General features: G+C 39.9%; 1 protein-coding gene across 4 annotated transcripts in view; it reads left to right on the top strand.

Annotated features, from left to right (window-relative positions):
* Positions 1 to 21,740, top strand: part of DENND4C (DENN domain containing 4C) — a 136,420-nt gene that overhangs the window by 16,579 nt on the left and 98,101 nt on the right. For all 4 annotated transcript variants that reach the window (XM_024251918.3, XM_024251916.3, XM_054521037.2 and 1 more), the window contains exon 2: positions 19,683 to 20,004. In XM_024251918.3, the coding sequence (XP_024107686.1) occupies positions 19,700 to 20,004 (305 nt within the window). In that variant the 5' untranslated portion in view covers positions 19,683 to 19,699. The remainder of the gene's footprint in view (positions 1 to 19,682; positions 20,005 to 21,740) is intronic.

Here is a 21,740-nt window from a genome sequence, read left to right as displayed (position 1 = left end):
CCCTGAGCTCAGGAGTTTCAGGTCATAGTAATCCGTGATCACACCACCGCACTCCAGCCTGGGAGATAAAGTGAGACCCTGTCTCTAAAAAAACAAAAAAATTTTAAGTAAAAATGTTTAAAAAAGAAACACACTTCACCTATAAACATACACAGACTTAAAATAAAGGGGTCAAAAAAGATATTCCAGGCAAATGGAAACCGAAAGAGCAGGAGTAGCTATACTTGTATCAGATAAAAGAGATTTTAAGATAAAAACCATAAAAAGAGACAAAGAAGGTCATTATATAATGATAAGGGTGTCAATTCAGCAAGAGGATATAACATTTATAAATATACATGCACCCAACACTGGAGCACCGAGATATATAAAGTAAACATTATTAGAGCTAAAGAGAGATGGACTCCAATACAATAATTGCTGGAAACTTCAACATCCCACTTTCAGCACTGGACAGATCTTCCAGACATAAAACTAAGAAACATTGGACTGAATCTGCACTATAGACTAAATGGACTAAACAGATACTTACAGAACACTTCATCTAACGGCTGCAGAATATATACATTCTTCTCCTCAGCATATATAACATCCTCAAGAACAGAGCATCTATTAGGCCACAAAAAAAGTCTTACAATTAAAAAAAAAAAATTGAAAGTATGTCAAATAGGTCTCTGACCACGATGTGATAAAAAAGAAATCAGTTTTAGTCATGAAGTCCTTGCCCATGCCTTGTCCTGAATGGTATTGCCTAGGTTTTCTTCTAGGGTTTTTATGGTTTTAGGTCTAACATTTAAGTCTTTAATCCATCTTGAATTAATTTTTGTATAAGGTGTAAGGAAGGGATCCAGTTTCAGCCTTCTACATATTACATATGGCTAGCCAGTTTTCCCAGCACCATTTATTAAATAAGGAATCCTTTCCCCATTTATTGTTTTTGTCAGGTTTGTCAAAGATCAGATGGTTGTAGATGTGTGGTATTATTTCTGAGGGCTCTGTTCTGTTCCATTGGTCTATATCTCTGTTTTGGTACCAGTACCATGCTGTTTTGGTTACTGTAGCCTTGTAGTATAGTTTGAAGTCAGGTAGCATGATGCCTCCAGCTTTGTTCCTTTGGCTTAAGACTGTCCTGGCAATTCAGGCTCTTTTTTGCAACAAAATCCAAAATTGACAAATGGGATCTAATTAAACTAAAGAGCTGCATAGCAAAAGGAACTACCATCAGATTGAACAGGCAACATATAGAATGGGAGAAAATTTTTACAATCTACCCATCTGACAAAGGGCTAATATCCAGAATCTACAAAGAACTTAAACAAATTTACAAGAAAAAATCAAACCACCCCATAAAAAAGTGGGCAAAGGATATGAACAAACACCTCTCAAAAGAAGATATATTTATGCAGCCAACAGACACATGAAAAAATGCTCATCATCACTGGCCATCAGAGAAATGCAAATCAAAACAACAATGGGATACCATCTCACACCAGCTAGAATGACGATCATTAAAAAGTCAGGAAACAACAGGCGCTGGAGAGGATGTGGAGAAATAGGAACACTTTTACACTGTTGGTGGGACTGTAAACTAGTTCAACCATTGTGGAAGACAGTGTGGTGATTCCTCAAGGATCTAGAACTAGGAATACCATTTGACCCAGCCATCCCATTACTCAGTATATACCCAAAGGATTATAAATCATGCTGCTATAAAGACACACATGCACACGTATGTTTACTGCGGCACTATTCACAATAGCAAAGACTTGGAACCAACCCAAGTGTCCATCAAGGATAGACTGGATTAAGAAAATGTGGCACATATACACCATGGAATACTATGCAGCCATAAAAAAGGTTACGTTCTTGTCCTTTGTAGTGACATGGGTGAAGCTGGAAACCAGCACTCTGAACAAACTATCGCAAGGACAGAAAACCAAACACCGCATGTTCTCACTTATATGTGAGACTTGAACAATAAGAACACTTGGACACAGGGTGGGGAACATCACACACCGGGGCCTGTCGTGGGGTAGGGGGAGGGGGGGTGGATAGCATTAGGAGATATACCTAATGTAAAGGACAAGTTAATGGGTACAGCACACCAACATGGCACATGTATACATATATAACAAACCTGTATGTTGTGTACATGTACCCTAGAACTTAAGGTGTAATAAAAAATAAATAAATAAAAATAAAAAAGAAATCAGTAACAAGAGGAACTTTGGGAACTACATAAATACATGGAAATTAAAGAATATGTTCCTAAATGACCAGTGGGTCAATGAAGAGATTAAGAAGGAAAATTTAAAAAATTGGCCAAGCACAGTGGCTTACACCTGTAATCCCAGCATTTTGGGAGAGCAAGAGGGACAGACTGCTTGAGCCCCAGAGTGCAAGACCAGCCTGGACAACATGGTAAAACCTCATCTCTAAAAAAAAATACAGTAAGTTAGCCAGGCCTGGTGGTGTAAACCTGTAGTTCCAGCTACTTAGGAGGCTCAGGTGGGAGAATCTCCTGAGCCCAGGAGGTCAAGGTGGCAGTGGCTGTAATTGTGCCACTGCGCTCCAGCCTGGGTGACAGAGTGAGACCTTGTCTCAAAAAAAGATAGAAAATTTTAAAATTTCTTGAAACAAATGAAAATGGAAACACAACATACTAAAACCTACAGGATACAGCAAAAACAGTACTATGAAGAAAGTTTATAGCAAAAGTGCCTACATCAAAAAAGCAGAAAAACTTCAAATAAACAACCTAACAATGAATCTTAAAGAACTAGAAAAGCAAAAGCAAACCAAACCCAAAATTAGTAGGAGAAAAAGATCACAGCAGAAATAAATCAAATTGTAACAGAAAAAACACAAAAGATGAAAGGAAAAAAAAACTTGGTTTTTTGAAAAGATAAACAAAATGGACAAACCTTTAACCAGACTAAGAAAAAAAGAGAGAAGGCTCAAATAAATAAGATCAGAGATGAGACATTACAAGCAATACCACAGAAATTCAAAAGATCATTAGAAACTACTGGCCAGGCATGGCGGCTAACGCCTGTAATCCCAGCACTTTGAGAGGCCAAAGCAGGCGGATCATTTGAGGTCAGGAGTTCAAGACCAGCCTGGCCAACTTAGTGAAACCCCATCTCCACTAAAAATACAAAAATTAGCCAGGCATGGTGGCAGGCACCTGTAATCCCAGCTATTTAAGAGGCTGAGGCAGGAGAATCACTTGAACCTGGGAGGTGGAGGTTGTAGTGAGCTGAAATTGCGCCACTGCACTCTGCACTCTAGCCTGGATAACAGGGTGAGACTCCGTCTCAAAAATAAAAAGGAACTACTGTGAGCAACTATATACCAATAAACTGGAAAATGTAGAAGAAACTGCTAAATTCCTAGAAACATGCAGCCTACCAAAACCGAACCATACTGACATCCAAAACCTGAATAGACCAACAACAAAATGAGATTGAAGCAGTAGTAAGTCTCCCAGCCAAGAAAAGCCCAGGACCTAATGGCTTCACTGCTGAATTTTACCAAAGATTTAAAGAACTAATACCATTCCTACTCAAATTATTCTGAAAAACAGTGAACAGAATACTTCCAAACTCATTCTATAAGGCTAGTATGAACCTGTTACCAAAACCAGACAAAGACACATCAAAGAAAGAAAATTGGCCAGGTGCAGTGGCTCACACCTGTAATTCCAGCACTTTGGGAGGCCAAGGCGGGCAGATCACCTGAGGTCAGGAGTTCGAGACCAGCCTGGCCAACATGGTGAAACCCTGTCTCTACCAAAAATACAAAAACAAATTAGCCGGGCGTGGTGGTGGGCACCTGTAGTCCCCAGCTACTCAGAAGGCTGAAGCAAGAGAATCGCTTGAACCCGGGAGGCAGAGGTTGCAGTGAGCCAAGATCATGCCATTGCACTTCAGCCTAGATGACAAGAGTGAGATTCTGTCTTAAAAAAAAAAAAAAAAAAAATGGGAAGAAAATTACAGGCCACTATCTCCGACAAACATTGATGCAAGATTCCTCAACAAAACAATAGCAAACCGAATTCAAGACCAGCTTGGCCAACAGTGTGAAACCTTGTCTCTACTAAAAATACAAAAAAATTAGCAGGGCACAGTGGCGCACGCCTGTAATCCCAGCTCCTTGGGAGGCTGAGGCAGGAAAATTGCTTGAACCCAGGAGGCAGAGGTTGCAGTGAGCCGAGATCATGTCATTGCACTCTAGCCTGGGCGACAAGAGTGAAACTCCGTCTCAAACAAACAAACAAAAAAACAACAACAACAATCAAACCAAATTCAACAACGCATTAAAAAGATTATTCAACATCACCCTGTGGGATTTATACCAGGGAGACAAGGACAGTTCCAAATAAACAAATCGATCAATGTGATACAGCCTATCAACAGAATAAAAGACAAAAACCATACGATCATTTCAATTGATGTTGAAAAAGCATTTGATAAAACTCCATATCTTTTCATGACAAAAACTCTCAAAAATTGGTTATAGAAGGAACATACCTTAACATAGTAAGAGCTATATACAACAGATCCATAACAGATTGTTTTCCCCATTTAGTATTATATTAAAAGCCTTCCTCTAAGATATGAAACACAACAAGGATGTCCACTTTCAATACTGTTATTCAACATAGTACTCAAAGTCCTAGCTAGAGCAATTACATAAGGAAGAAATAAAGGCAACCAAATTGGAAAGGAACTAGTCAAATTACTCTTATTTACAAATGATATGAGGCCAGGCATGGTGGCTCACGCCTGTAATCCCAGCACTTTGAGAGGCCAAGGCAGGTGGATCACTTGAGGTCAGGAGTTTGAGACCAGCCTGGCCAACATGGTAAAACCCCATCTCTTCCAAAAAATACAAAAATGTAGCTAGGAGCAGTGGCTCACACCTGTAATCCCAACACTCTGGGAGGCCGAGGCAGATGGATCACTTGAGGCCAGGAATTAAAGACCAGTCTGGCCAATATGGCAAAACCCCATCTCTACTAAAAATACAAAAATTAGCTGGGTTTGGGAGTGCGCACCTGTAGTCCCAGCTACTTGGGAGGCTGAAGCATGAGAATCATGTGAACCTGGGAGGCGGGGGTTGCAGAGAGCCGAGATCACACCACTGCACTCCAGCCAGGGTGACTGTCTAAAAAAAAAAAAAAAAAGATATGATATATTTGGAAAAATGTAAAGACTCCACCAAAAACTATGAAAACTAATACATTCAGCCAGGCACAGAGGCTCACACCTATAATCCCAGCACTTTGGGAGGCTGAGGTGGGTGGATCACCTGAGGTCAGGAGTTCAAGACCAGCCTGGCCAACATGGTGAAACCCCCATCTCTACTAAAAATACAAAAATTAGCCAGGCATGCTGGCACACGCCTGTAGTGCCAACTACTCGGGAGGCTGAGGTGGGAGAATCCCCTGAACTCAGGAGGTGGAGGTTGCAGTAAGCTGAGATCTCACCACTGCACTCCAGCCTGGGCGACAGACCAAGACTTGTCTCAAAAAAAAAAAAAAAAAAAAAGAACTAATAAATTCACTAAAGTTTTAGGATATAAAATCAATGTACAAAAATCAGTAGCATTTCCATGTCAACAATGACCTATCTGAAAAAGAAATGAAAAAAGTACTCCCATTTACAATATCTACAAATAAAATAAAGTACTTAATAAGTTAACCTAAGTTAAGGTTAACCTAATAAACTTAACCAAAGAAGTGAAAAATCGCTACAACAGAAACAATAAATAATTGATGCAAGAAATTAAAGAGAACACACACACAAAAAATGGAAAGAGACCAGGCATGGTGGCTCATGTCTGTATCCCAGCACGTTGGAAAGCCAAGGTGGAAAGACTGCTTGAGTGAGCCAGTGGGTCCAAGCTGGGCAACATAGCAAGAAGTTGTCTCTAAGAGAAAAAAAAAAAATTAGTCGGGCCTGGTGGCATTCAGTTGTAGTCCTCAGGTACTGAGGAGGCTGAGGCGAGAAGATCTCTTGAGCCTAGGAGGTCAAGACTGCAGTGAGCCGTGATTGTGCCACTGTACTCCAGCCTGTACAATAGTGTGAGACCCTGTCTCCAAAAAAAAAAGGAAAGAAAAAGATATTCCATGTTCATGGATTGAAAGAATCGAAATTGTTAAAAAAAAAAAAAAAAGTCCATACTACACAATCTACAAATTAAATGCAATCCCTATCAAAATACCAATGACATTCTCCACAGAAGTAGAAAAATAAATCCTAAAATTTATATGGAGCCACAAAAGACCCAGAATAGTCAAAGCTATTCTGAGCAAAAACAACAAAACTGGAAGAATCACATTATCTGACTTCAAATTATACTAGAGCTATAGTAGCCAAACAGCATGTCAGTGGCATTAAAATAAGACACAGAGACCAATGGAACACAATAGGGAACCCAGAAATAAATCCATACATCCACAATGAACTTATTTTCGACAAAGGTGGTAGGAACAGACATTGAGGAAAGGACAGTCTCTTTAACAAATATTGCTGGGAAAACTGGATATCAATATGCAGAAGAAGGAAACTAGATCCCTATTTCTCACCATATACAAAAATCAAATCAAGACAAATACTTAAGTCTAAAACCTCAAACCATGAAACTACTACAAGAAAACATTGGGGATACTCTCCAGGACACTGGTCCGGGGAAAGATTTCTTTCTTTTTTTCTTTTTGAGACAGGGTCTCACTCTGTCATCCAGACTGGATTTCTTGATTATGACCCCAAAAGCATAGGTAACCAAAGCAAAAATAGGTAAATAAGATCACATCAAGTTGAAATGCTTCTGCACAGCAAAGGAAACAATCAACAAAGTGAAGAGACAACCTACAGATGGAAGAAAATATTTGCAAACTATCCATCTGACAAGGTATTAATAACCAGAACATAGGCCGAGCACGGTTGCTCACACCTGTAATCACAGCACTTTGGGAGGCCAAGGCGGGTGGATCACCTAGGTGAGGAGTTCAAGACCAGCCTGGCCAACATAATGAAACCCCGTCTCTACTAAAAATACAAAAATTAGCCGGGCGTGATGGCACACACCTGTAGTCCCAGCTACTCGGGAGGCTGAGGTGGGAGAACTGCTTGAACCCAGGAGGCGGAGGTTGCAGTGAGCCAAGATCATGCCACCGCACTCCAGCCTGGGTGACAGAGCAAGATTCCATCTCAAAAAATAACATAACGTAACGTAACGTAATATAACATAACCAGAACATATAAGGACATCAAACAACTCTACAGGAAAAAAATCTAATAATCCAGTTTTAAAAATAGGCAAAATATCTGAATAGGCTTTTCTCAAAAGAAGATACACAAATGTCAAACAGGTATATGAAAAGGTGCTCTACATCACTGATCATCAGAGAAATGCATCAAAATTTCTTTGATCAAAACTAAAATGAGATATCATCTCACACCAGTTAAAATGGCTTACGTCCAAAAGACAGACAATAACAAATGCTGGCAAGGATGTGGAGAAAAGGGAACCCTCATACACTGTTAGTGGGAACACAAATTAGTATGGTAACTATGGAGAATAGTATAGAGGTTCCTCAAAAAATTAGAAACAGAACTATCATACAATCCAGCAATCCCCTATGATAGATATATACCAAAAAGAAAGGAAATCAGTACATCAAAGAAATACTGACATTCCCGTGTTTATTGCAGCACTATTCACAATAGCCAAGATTTGGAAGGAACCTAAGTTGCTTCAACTTAGCAACCCTAAGTTATCCAACAACAGACAAATGGATAAAGAAAATGTGGCATTCGAGCCAGACATGGTGGCTGATGCCTGTAATTCCAGCATTGTGGGAGGCCGAGGCGGGCGGATCACCTCAGGTCAGGAGTTTGAGACCAGCCTGACCAACATGGAGAAACCCCGTCTCTACTAAAAATACAAAATTAGCCGGGCGTGGTGGGACATGCCTGTAATCCCAGCTACTCGGGAGGCTGAGGCAGGAGAAATCGCTTGAACCTGGGAGGCGGAGGTTGCAGTGAGCCAAGATCGCGCCATTGCACTCCAGCCTGAGCAACAAGAGCAAAACTCCGTCTCAAAAAAAAAAAAAAAAGAAAGAAAAAAGAAAACAAAATATGGTATATATACCCAACGGAGTACTATTCAGCCATAAAAAAGAGCAAGATTCTGTCATTTAAAACAACATAGATAGAACTGGAGGTCATTATATTAAGTAAAGTAAGCCAGGCACAGAAACACAAACTTCACATGTTTTCACTTCACTTACTCATTTGTGGGAGCTACAACTTAAAACAATTAAACTAATGGAAACAGAAAATAGAATAATAGCTATCAGACGCTGCAAAGGGCAGTGGGGAGGTGGGGGGGGGGAATGGAGACAGTTAATGCATACAAAAATAGAGTTAGAATGAATAAGATCTAGCATTTGATAGCACAACAGGATGACTACAGTCAACAATAATTTATTGTATATTTTAAAATAACTAAAAGTACCACTGGAATGTTCGAACAAAGAAATGATAAACACTTGAGGTGATGGATACTCCATTTACCCTGATGTGAACACACACTGTATGCCTGTACCAAAATATCTCATGTATCCCATAAATATATACACCTACTATGTACCCATAAAAACTTAAAATTTAGGCCAGGCATGGTGGCTCACGCCTGTAATCCCAGCACTTTGGGAGGCTGAGGCGGGCAGATCACCTGAGGTCAGGAGTTCAAGACCAGCCTGGCCAACATGGTAAAACCCCGTCTCTACTAAAAATACAAAAATTAGCTGTGTGTGGTGGTGTGCACCTGTAGTCCCAGCTACTCTGGAGGCTGAGGCAGGAGAATCTCCTGAACCCAGGAAGCAGAGGCTGCAGTGAGCCGAGATCACGCCACTGCACTCCAACCTGGAAACAGAGCAAGAATCTGTCTTAAGAAAAAAAAAAAAAAACTTAAAATTTAAAGAAAATGGAATGGATATTAGAATTTATCAAGCACTTTTTCTGCATCTACTGAGATCATTACGGCTTTTATTTGTTAATATGGTAAATTACATTGATTTTCAAGTTATAGATCAATCCTGAATTTCTGGCATAAACCCCACTTGGGTCATGATCTGTCATCCTTTTTATATGTTCTTGATTTCTATTTGCTACAGTTTTGTGTGAAATTTTATATATGTTAACAAGGAATACTGGCATATAGTTTTCTTGTAATATCTTTGGTTCTGGTATCAAGATAATGCTAACATGACAGAACAAGTTGGGAAAAATTTCCTCCTCTTCAATTTTCTGGAAAAGGTTGTAGAGAAATGGTGTTATTTCTTCCTTAAATGTCTGATAGAATTTGCCTGTGAAATTACATGAGTCTGGATCTTTATGCGGGTAGATTTTTAAATTATGATTTCAATTCCTTTAACACACACGAGGCTATTTAGCTTGCCTATTTCTTCTTGATTGATTGATTGATTTTTTGAGACAGGGTCTTGCTCCATTGCCCAGGCTGGAGTGCAGTGACACAATGACAGCTCACTGCAGTCTCAACCTCCCAGGCTCAAGTGGTCCTCCCACCTCAGCATCTCAAGTAGCTGGGACCGTGGACATGAACCACCACACCCAGTTAATTTATTTTTCTGGAGATGAGGTCTCACCATGTTTCCCAGGCTGGTCTAAAACTCCTGGGCTCAAGCAGTTCTCCCCCTCCCAAAGTGCTGGGATTACAGGAATGAGCCACCATGCCCAGCCCCTATTTCTTCTTGAATAAACTTTTGTAGTTTGTATCTTTCAAGGAATTTGTCATTCCATCTAAGTTGTCAAATTTATTGGCATAAAGTTGTTCATAATATTCTATTATTATCCATTTAGTGTCTTTAGAATATGTAGTGATGTCACCTCTCTAATTCTGATATCAGTAATTTGTATCTTCTCTTTTATGTCTGATCAGCCTGGTTAGAAGTTTAACCATTTTAAAAATCACATTTGGTTTCATTGATTTTTCTCTTGCTTTTCTGTTTCATATTTCTTTGAATTTTACTTTGATCTTTATTATTTTCTTTTCTCTGCTTATGTAGAGTTTAATTTGCTCTTTTTTTCAATTTTTTTAAGGTGGAAGCTGAAGTCAATGATTTGAGATCTTTTCTAATGTAGTTATTTAGTGCTACGAATCATTTCCTAAGCAATGTTTTAGTGGTACCCCACAAATCTGGATATATTGTGTTTTCTTTTTTTTTTTTTTTTTTTTTTTTTTTGAGACAGAGTCTCACTCTGTCACCTAGGCTGGAGTGTAGGGATGTGATCTTGGATCACTGCAACCTTCGCCTCCTGGGTTTAAGCAATTCTCACGCCTCAGCCTCCCGAGTAGCTGGGATTACAGGTGCAAGCCACCGCACCCAGCCTTCTTTTTATTCTGTTCAAAATATCTTTTTATAATCGTTTTCTTTTTTAAACTTTAATTCTTTTTTCCTTTTTTTCTTTTTCTTCACTCTGTTTTCTGAAACCTCACCTGGATCAAAATATTTTTTATTTCCTTTTTTTTTTTTTTTTTTTTTTTTTTTGTGAGACGGAGTCTCACTCTGTCGCCCAGGCTGGAGTGCAGTGGCGCGATCTCGGCTCACTGCAACCTCCGCCTCCCGAGTTCACACCATTCTCCTGCCTCAGCCTCCCGAGTAGCTGGGACTACAGGTGCCCGCCTGTAATTTAATCTGTTTACATTCAATGTCATTATTGATAAGGACTTTCTACTATCATTTTGTTATTTGTTTTCTGGTCTTCTTTTCCTTCCTTCCTTCCCATCTTCCTTTATGGGAAAGTGATTATTTTCTGGTGGTATGTTTTAATGTCTTGCCTTTTATGTTTTGTGTATGTGTTGTAGGTTTTTGGGTATTTTTTTGTTTTTCGGACAGAGTCTTATTCTGTCGCCCATGCTGGAGTGCAGTGGCATAATCTCAGCTCACCGTAGCCTCGACCTCTCCGGCTCAAGCCATCCCTGCACCTCAGCCTCCTGAGTAGCTGGAACCCCAGGTGTGCACCACTATACCTGGCGAATTTTTGTATTTTCTGTAGAGACGGGGTTTTGCCATGTTGTCCAGGCTGGTCTTGAACTCCTGAGCTCAAGCCATCTGCCTACCCCCACCTCCCAGAGTTCTGGGAATACAGGCGTGAGCCACCGCACCCGGTTGTAGTTATTATTTTTGATAGGTTCATCTTTTATTCTTTCTGTTGGAGATATGAGTAGTTTACACACCAGAATTATGGTGTTAATATTCTCTATTTGTTTGTCTATGTGTTTGCTATTACCAGGGAGTTTTGTATCTTCAGGTAATTTCTCATTGCTCATTACTGTTCTTTTCTTTCAGATTGAAGAACTCCTGTTAGTATTTCTTGTAGGACAGGTCTGGTGTTGACGAAATCCCTCAGCTTTTGTTTGTTTGTGAAAGTCTTTATTTCTCCTTCATGTTTGAAGGATATTTTCAGTGGATATACTGAAAATATAGGATAAAAGTTTTTTTTTTTTTTTTTCGGTACTTTAAATATGTCATACACTCTCTCCTAGCCTGTAAAGTTTCTACTGAGAAGTGTGCTGCCAGACACATTAGAGCTCCTTTGTATGCTATGTGTTTTTCTTTTGCTGCTTTTAGAATCCTTTCTTTATTCTTGACCTTTGGGAGTTTGACAATTAGATGTCTGGAGGTAGTTTTATTTGAGTTAAATTTCCTTGCTGTTCCATAACCTTCTTCTACTTGAATATTGATATCTTTCTCTACGTTTGGGAAGTTCTCTGTAGTATATCTCTTTTAATAAACTTGGTACACACTTCTCTCTCTCTACCTTTTTGTTAGGGCCCATAACTCTTAGATTTTCCCTTTTGAGGCTATTTTCTAGTTTTTGTAGGTGTGCTTCATTCTTTTTTATTCTTTAGTATTTTGTCTCCTCTGACTGTATTTTCTTTCTTTCCTTTTTTTTTTGTTTTGAGATGGAGTTTCGCTTTTGTTGCTGAGGCTGGAGTGCAATGGCGTGGTCTCAGCTCACTGCAACCTCTGCCTCCGGGTTCAAGCAGTTCCCCTGCCTCGCCTCCCGAGTAGCTGGAATTATAGGTGCCTGCTACCATGCCCGGCTAATTTGTATTTTTAGTAGAGACAGGGTTTCCCCATGTTGGCCAGGCTGGTCTCGAACTCCTGACCTCAGGTGATCTGCCCGTCTCGGCCTCCCAAAATGCTGGGATTACAGGCCTGAGCTGCCGTGTCCGGCCCCTTGACTATATTTTCAAATAGTATGTTTTCAAGCTCATGATTTCTTTATTCTGCTAAATCAATTCTGCTGTTGAAAGACTCTGATGCATTCTTGTTTATCAGTTGAATTTTTCAGCTCCAGAATTTCTGCTTGATTTTAAACAATTATTTCAATCTCTTTTTAAAATTCATCTGATAGGATTCTGAATTCCTTCTCTGTATTATCTTGAATTTCATTGAGCTTCTTCAAAACAACTATTTTGACTTGTCTGTCCGAAAGGTCACATATCTCTGTCATTCCAGGATTGGTCACTGGTGCCTCATTTAGTTTGTTTGGTGAGGTCATGTTTTCCTGTACGCTCTTGATGCTTGTGGATGTTTGTTGATGTCTGGGCATTGAAGAGTTAGGTATTTATGGTAGTCTTCACAGTCTGGACTTGTTTGTACCCATCCTTCTAGAAAAAGCTTTCCAAGTATTCAAAGGTCATTGATTGTTTTGATCTAAGTCCTTGGTCTCTATAGCCGTATCTACATTAGGGAGCATCCTAAGCCCAGTAATGCTGTGACTCTTGTAGACTCATAGCTGTATGGCCTTAGTGGTCTTGGGTAATAGCCAGTATTCCCTGGATTACCAGGCACAGTCTCTTGTTCTCTTTCCTTATTTTCCCCCAAACAAATGGCATCGCTTTCCGTGCTGAGCTACCTGGAGTTGAGTGGAGGAGTGACACAAGCACCCCTGCAACCACCACCACTGGGACTGTGCTGGTTAGACCTGAAACCAGCACAGTACTGGGTCTCACCAGTATAGTAATATTGCCTGGCTACCACTGATGTTTATTCAAGGCCCAAGGGCTCTTTATTCAGCGAGTTGTGAATCTAGCCAGGCTTGTGTTTTTCCCTTCAGGGTGGAGGGTTCCCTTTTGGCCTAGGATGGGTCTAGAAATGCTGTCCAGAAGCTAGGGCCTGGAGTTGGGAACTTTAGGAATCTACTTGGTGCTTTATTTTACTGTGGATGAGCTCATACCCAAGTTGCAAGACAAAGCAAGGTTTTTCTATTTTGTAACATGGGTTGGCATTACATTCTTTTTGAAGGGTGAATAATACTCCATTGTAGGTTTATATCACATTTTTTTAAATCCATTCATCTCTTGATGGTTACTTGGGTTGTTTTCACCTTTTGGCTATTGTGAATAGTGCTTCTGTGACCAGTGATGAACATATTTGTCTATTGGTCATTTGGGTATCTTTGGTTACCATTTATCTTAACATTGTACCGGATGCTCTAGCCAGTGCAGTAAGGCAAGAAAAAGAAAGAAAAGGCAGCTGCAATGGAAAGAAAGAAGTAAAAATTGTCTTTATTCACAGATACATTATGTGGAAAGTCTGATGGAACCTACAAAATTGCTCTAAACTAATAAGTGATTTTAGCAGGATTGCATTATATGAGATGAATATGTAAAAATCAATTGTATTTCTATATAGTAGCAATGAATAATTAAATTAAAAATAAAATGATGCCATTCACAGTAGCATCTAAATTATTAAGTACTTAGAAATAAATCTGACCAAAGATGTGAAAGACCTGTATGTTGCAAACTCTGAAACATTGCTGAAAAAAATTTAAAAGATCTAAGTAAATGCAGAGATTAACCTTGTTCATAGGTTAGAAGACTCAATAACCCTAATTATTTAATGCAGTCCTAATTAAAATCACAGTAGGCTTTTTTTTTTTTTTAGGTAAAAATTAATGTGGATTCTTTTTTTTTTTTTTTTTTTTTTTTGAGACAGTCTTGCTGTGCCACCCAGGATGGAATGCAGTGGTGCAATCTTGGCTCACTGCAATCTCTGCCTCCCTAATTCAAGTGATTCTCATGCCTCAGCCTCCCGAGTAGCTGGGATTACAGATGTATTCCACCAAGCCCCACTAATTTTTTGTATTTTTAGTAAAGACCGGGTTTGTCTATGTTGGCCAGGCTGTTCTTGAACTCCTGGCCTCAAGTGATCCACCTACCTCTGGCCTTCCAGATTGCTGGAATTACAGGTGTGAGCTACCACCTCTGGCCAGTAAGTGGATTCTAAATTGCTTATTGAAATGCAAGGGACCTAGTATAGTCAAAACAATTTTGAAAAAGAAGAGCAGTCAGGCCCAGTGAGGTGGCTCACGCCTGTAATCCCAGCACTTTGGGAGGCTGAGGCGGGTAGATCACCTGAGGTCGTGAGTTAAAGACCAGCCTGACCAACATGGAGAAACCCCGTCTCTACTACAAATGCAAAATTCGCTGGAGTGGTGGCGCATGCCTGTAATCCCAGCTACTCGGGAGGCTGAGGCAGGAGAATTGCTTGAACCTGGGAGGCGAAGGTTGCGGTGAGTCGAGATCACGCCATTGCACTCCAGCCTGGGCAAAAAGAGCGAAACGCCATCTCAAAAAAAAAAAGAAAAAAGGAAACAGAGAAAGAACAGCTTTCAAAGCTAAGGCTGCCTGATTTCAGGACTAATTATAAAGCTACAGTAATCAGAACCATGTAGTACTAGCATATAGACACATAGATCAATGGAACAGAATAAAGAATCTAGAAATAAATTGGGTGCACATGTTGAGCAATTGACTTTTGAACAAAGATATGAAGTCATTACAGTGGAGAAAGGATAGTATTTTCTTTTCTTTTTTTAAATAAAAGAGAGACTGGGCCAGGCGTGGTGGCTCACGCCTACAATCCCAGCACTTTGGGAGGCCAAGGTGGGCGGATCACCTGAGGTCGAGAGTTTGAGACCAGCCTGGCCAACATGGAGAAAGCCTGTCTCTACAAAAAATACAGAATTAGCCAGGCGTGGTGGGACATTCCTGTAATCCCAGCTACTCAGAAGGCTGAGGCAAGAGAATCACTTGAACCTGGGAGGCGGAGGTTGCGGTGAGCCAAGATCGCGCCATTGCACTCCTGCCTGGGCAACAAGAACGAAACTCCATCTCAAAAAAAAAAAAAAAACAAAAAAAAAAAACGAGGTCTTAAAACGTTTCCCAGGCTGGTCTTGAACTACTGGACTTAAGCAATCCTCCCTCCCACCTTGGCCTCCCAAAGTGCTGGGATTAGAGGCATGAGCCAATGTGCCTGGCCAGAATAGTTTTTTCAACACAGGGTCCTTGAAAAATGGGATATCCATATGTAAAAAAATGAATCTTCATTTATACCTCATGCCATATGCAAAAATCAGTTTAAAATGTATCGTAGACCTAAATGTAAAACCTAAAATTATAAAACATTTAGAAGAAAATGTGTGGGAAATGTTTTCTTTATGACATTGGATTAGACATGTTATTTTTATTTTTATTTTTTGAGACGGAGTCTTGCTCTGTCGCCCAGGTTGGAGCGCAGTGGCGCGATCTTGGCTCACTGCAGCCTCTGCCTCCTGGGTTCAAGTGATTCTCCTGTCTCAGCCTCCCACCATGCCCTGCTAATTTTTGTATTTTTTTTTTTTTTTTTTTGAGATGGAGTCTCGCTCTGTCACCCCGGCTGGAGTGCAGTGGCACTATCTTGGCTCACTGCAAGCTCCGCCTCCTGGGTTCACGCCATTCTCCTGCCTCAGCCTCCAAAGTAGCTGGGACTACAGGCGCCCGCCGCCACCATGCCAGGCTAATTTTGCTGTTTTTTAGTAGAAACAGAGTTTCACCAGGTTAGCCAGATGGTCTCAATCTCCTGACCTCGTGATCCACCTGCCTCAGCCTCCCAAAGTGCTGGGATTACAGGCGTGAGCCACCGCGCCCGGCAATTTTTGTATTTTTTAGTAGACACGGGGTTTCACCATGTTGGCTGGGCTGGTCTGGAACTCCTGACCTCAGGTGATCCACCCACCTTGGCCTCCCAAAGTACAGGAATTATAGGCGTAAGCCACCATGCTTGGCTGACATGATTTCTTATGACATTACAAGCATGATCTGTAAGAGAATAGGTTAATAAATTGGAGTTCATCAAAAACCTCTGTTTTTCATAAGACACTGTAAGAGAATAAAAACACAAGCCGCAGACTGGGAGAAAATATTTGCAAAGCATATGTCTGATAGATGACTTGTCTCAAGAATACATAAAGAACTCAAAATTCATGAGAAAACAACTCAGTTAAAAAAAATGGACAAAAGATTTGAACAGAAATTTCACCAAAGAAGATATATGGATGGAAAATAAATTAATGAAAAGATGTCCAGCATCAATAGTAATTGCAAGTTAAAACCAGAAGTTGATATCAGTACATACTGATTAGAATGTCTAAATTAAAAAGACTGATCTTACAACGTGTTGAAGAGGATGTAGAACAATTGGAACTCTCAAAGCTGACAAGAGTGAAAAAAATGGTACACTCCCTTTAGAAAACTATTTGGCAGTTTTTTAGAACTATATACACTTAATCCAGCCATCCTGTTTTAGGAATTTACCCAAGACAAATGAAAGCATTATGTCCATAAGATTTGTACATGGGTATTCACAGCAGCTTTATTTGTGATAGTTTCACATGGGAAATAACCTAAATGTCTATTAATACAGGTGAATGGATAAACATTGTGGTATATTCATACAGTAGAATACCACTCAGTAATAAAAGGGAATGAACTGTTGATATAAGCAATAACATGGACTTATCACAAAATAATTATGATGAGTAAAGAAGCCAGAGAAAAAATAATAGATACTGTATGAGTCTACTTATTATATAAATTCTAGAAACTTATCTATAACGATAGGAAGCTGATAACTTTTTGCCTGAGCAGGAGAGATAATGAAGGAGGAACAAGAAAATGTTGGTGTTGATGGGTATGTTTCTTTTGTTTTTTGAGACGGAATTTTGCTCTTGTTGCCCAGGCTGGAGTGCAATGGTGCGATCTCGGCTCACCGCAGCCTCTGCCTCCTGGGTTCAAGCGATTCTCCTACCTCAGACTCCTGAGTAGCTGGGATTACAGGCATGCGCCACCACACCCAGCTAATTTTGTATTTTTAGTAGAGTTGGGATTTCTCCACGTTGATCAGGCTGGTCTCGAAGTCCCAACCTCAGGCGTTGCACCCTCCTCGGCCTCCAAAGTGCTGGGATTACAGGCGTGAGCCACCGTGCCCGGCCTGGATATGTTTCACTATCTTTTTTTTTTTTTTGAGACAAAGTCTAACTCTTTCACCCAGGCTGGACTGCAGTGGCGCTATCTCGGCTCACTGCACGCTCCGGCTCACTGCACGCTCCGCCTCCCGGGTTCACTACATTCTCCTGCCTCAGCCTTCTGAGTAGCTGGGACCACAGGCGCCTGCCACCACGTCCGGCTAATTTTTTGTGTTTTTAATAGAGACAGGGTTTCACCGTGTTAGCCAGGATGGTCTCGATCTCCTGACCTCGTGATCCGCCTGCCTCGGCCTCCCAAAGTGCTGGGATTACAGGCGTGAGCCACCACGCCCGGCCATTGTTTCACTATCTTAATTGTGGTAATGGTTTCATTGGTTGTTGTTTCTTATGGTCTATCTGGTATTTTTAGATATAAAATATTTAATGATTCCTTTTTTTAAAAATTTATTTTATTTTAATTATTATTATACTTTAAGTTTTAGGGTACATGTGCACAATGTGCAGGTTAGTTACATATGTATACATGTGCCATGCTGGTGTGTTGCACCCATTAACTCGTCATTTAGCATTAGGTATATCTCCTAAAGCTATCCCTCCCCCCTCCCTCCACCCCACAACAGTCCCCAGAGTGTGATGTTCTCCTTCCTGTGTCCATGTGTTCTCATTGTTCAGTTCCCACTTATGAGTGAGAATATGCGGTGTTTGGTTTTTTGTTTTTGCGATAGTTTACTGAGAATGATGATTTCCAATTTCATCCATGTCCCTACAAAGGACATGAACTCATCATTTTTTATGGCTGCATAGTATTCCATGGTGTATATGTGCCACATTTTCTTAATCCAGTCTGTCATTGTTGGACATTTGGGTTGGTTCCAAGTCTTTGCTATTGTTACATGGTGTTTATGGAAAGTTTAATTCTTATAAAGCACAAGAGTTCTAACTGGATTGTTGAGAAACTGCTTTAATGCTATTTATTACTATTACCTTAATTTTTCTGATCTTGGATCTTGACTGATGATGCACTCAATTTATTTAAATGTGGAGTTGAGCTCTAAGACTCCTGTAACTTAGAATGATGTTTTGAATGGTCTGAATATTGTTCATTAAGTACATTTTGCTCAAAGGAAAATACCGTAGTCCACCTCTGACAGTTTAGTATTATTATTTTTTTGAGATGGAGTCCTGCTCTGTTGTCCAGGCTGGAGTGCAGTGGCATGATCTTGGCTCACTGCAAACCTCTGCCCCCCAGGTTCAAGCAATTCTCCTGCCTCAGCCTCCCGAGTAGCTGGGATTACAGGTGCCTGCCACCACACCTGGCTAATTTTTGTATTTTTAGTAGAGACAGGGTTTTCACCATGTTAGCCAGGCTGGTGTCGAATTCCTGACCTCAAGTGATCCACCCGCCTTGGCCTCCCAAAGTGCAGGGATTACAGGTGTGAGCCACCAGGCCCGGCCTTTTTTTTTTTTTCCCTCTCTTTTTTTGAGACAGAGTCTCACTCTGTCTTCCAGGCTGGAGTGCAGTGGTGCAATTTGGGCTCACTGAAACCTCTGCCTTCCAAGGTCAGGCGATTCTCATGCCTCAGCCTCCCGAGTAGCTGGGACTAACAGGCGCACCCCACCACGCCTGGCTAATGTTTATTTTTATTTTTATTTATTTTTTGAGATGGAGTTTCTCTTTTTCACCCAGGCTAGAGTGAAGTGCAGCCATCTCCACTCACTGCAGCTTCTGCCCCCTGGGTTCAAGTGATTCTCCTGCCTCAGCCTCCCGAGTAGCTGGAATTATAGGCGCCCCCCACCACGCTCAGCTAATTTTTTAATTGTTGTAGAGATGGGGTTTCGCCATGGTGGCTAGGCTGGTCTCGAACTCCTGACCTCAGGTGATCCACCCACCTCCACCTCCCAAAGTGCTAAGATTATAGGTGTGAGCCACCGTGCCCAGCCTAATTTTTATATTTTTAGTAGAGACAGGGTTTCACCATGTTGGGCACACTGGTCTCAAACTTAAGACCTCAGGTGATCCACTTGCCTTGGCCCCCCAAAGTGCTAGGATTACAGGCATGAGCCATCGTGCCCGGCCCCAGTTTAATTATCCTTAATAGAATATGAGAAGATTATAGTTGTGTTACAAATGAATTGATGCTGTTAACTTGTACTTTTGCTTTTACCAGCTGACAAGATGATAAAAGCAGCCTTCTTCTCAGAATGACAATATGATTATAAATCTAGCTGGGAAGTGTGCTAGTTGATGATTGTTAACTCAAGGAGATATTCATTTTTGTCAGGATAAAGTATTTTATTTTATTGATATCTTTCCCCTCCCTCTTCTAGGAAATACAGTAGCAGCCATGATAGAAGACAAAGGACCAAGAGTGACAGACTACTTTGTTGTAGCTGGTCTCACTGACACATCTACTCTTTTGGATCAAGAAATAAATCGTTTAGATACTAAGTCAACTGGACCTAAAGCTCCAATTACAGACATTGCCGTTATTATCAAATCAGCTGGAGAAACAGTACCTGAAGGTTACACCTGTGTAGAAGCCACTCCATCAGCTCTCCAAGCAAACTTGAACTATGGAAGTCTGAAAAGCCCAGAACTTTTCCTCTGTTATAAGAGAGGGAGAGATAAACCACCGCTTACAGACATTGGGTATGGTGACTTATTTTCTTTGCTATAGTGAAGGAATAAAATTTATTTAAGGGCCGTGGAAGTAGGAATTTGAAATCCTTGATAGTTTTATTATTACTGATAGTTTATTATTATTGATAGTTTTATGGTTACTTCAGGATTCATTATAGTAATTTATTACATGCCAGTATCCACCCTTACTGAATTTCTTTGCATTGCCTTGAATTGTTAGATCATTTGCTTTCAAAAGAATATTGAAATGAAGACATTAGACCCTAAAGTGTCATTTTGTTTCTGTTGTACTTATCAAGTAAGATTATTAATTAAACACAATAGAACGAGAAGCTATAATAAAGACACTATCATTTTAAGGAGTTGCTTGGGTTATGTAATGAGTTTTTGTGAAGACCTGTACTTGTTTAACTAAAGAGCAGTCCTATTTTAAATACAGTTGTACTGTGTGGCTTTCAATGCTGGGAGGAGGGTGTTTACAGATAAGTGCTACAGTTTTCATGAAGTATCTAGTATCTAGTCTACCAGTGAAGGACATTCTTTTTAGTAAATGCCTGCAAAGGTCCACCCTTTCCCCAAATGGCTACCTTGACTCTTCTGTAAAAAGGATGTGCTTTTAGAATACCTATAATACTTTACCATATATACATGTGATGTATTGGGGTGTTTTGTTTATTATCATTACCATTACTAAAATATATTATAGATATTTGGGAACATCCTGGCAAGTATTTTAGGATCAGCTTGTCTATTTATACAAAATGTGTAGTAGGAATTTTGATAGAGATTACATTAACTTTAGATTAATCTGCAGAGTATTGTCATCTTTACAATATTAAATTAATCGGCTTGTGAACGTGGAATGTTTTCCATTCGTTTAGGTCTTCTTTAATTTCTTTCAGCAACATTGTGTATTTTTTAAATCTGATTAATTTTATTTCTAGGTATTCTATTCTTTTGGATTCTATTATAAATAGTGTTGTTTTCTTAATTTTTGGATTGTTTGTTGCTGGTGTATACAAATAGCTGATTTTTGTGTGCTAATCTTGCACTTTGCAACTTTGCCGCATTTATTAGTTCTAATAACTTGTGGGTTCTTCGGGATTTTTTTAAATATATAGGATCATGTCATCTGCAAATAGAAATAGTTTTACTCCTTCCTTTGCGGTTTGGATGCTTTGTGTGTGTGTGTGTGTGTGTGTGTGTGTGTGTGTGTAATTACTCTGGCTAGAACTTTTAGTATGTTGAATAGCAGTGGTGAAAGCAGGCATCTTGTCTCATTCCTGATTTTAGGTGGAAAGCTTTCAGTCTTTTACTATTGAGTATGGTGTTAACTGTAAATATTCCTTAAATACCATTTATCATGTTGAGGAAATTTTCTTCTATTCCTAGTTTTCTGGGAAATTTTATCATGAAAGTGTGTTAAATTTTGTCAAATGCCTTTTGTTAATTGAGATGATCATGTACTTTTTCTTCCTTTGTTCTCTTAGTGTCATGTATTACATTGATTTTCTTTTGTTGAATCTTTCTTTTAATATAACTATGATACCATACCTTAAAAAATGATTAATTCCTTAATATCATCACATATCCAAATTTTTCTAATTCATGAAGCCTTTTTTCCTTTTGTTTTAACACTTGGTTGCTGGTTGTTCTCTTTTTATTGTTGTGGTTGTTTTTTGTTTGTTTGTTTTTGAGACAGAGTCTCGCTTCGTTGCCCAGGCTGGAGTGCAGTGGCGCGATCT

Source organism: Pongo abelii, chromosome 13 (assembly GCF_028885655.2).
Source record: "Pongo abelii isolate AG06213 chromosome 13, NHGRI_mPonAbe1-v2.0_pri, whole genome shotgun sequence".
In the NCBI taxonomy this organism is placed as follows: domain Eukaryota; kingdom Metazoa; phylum Chordata; class Mammalia; order Primates; family Hominidae; genus Pongo; species Pongo abelii.
The sequence above is the reverse complement of the archived record's forward strand: the minus strand, read 5'-3'. Positions and strand labels throughout refer to the sequence as shown.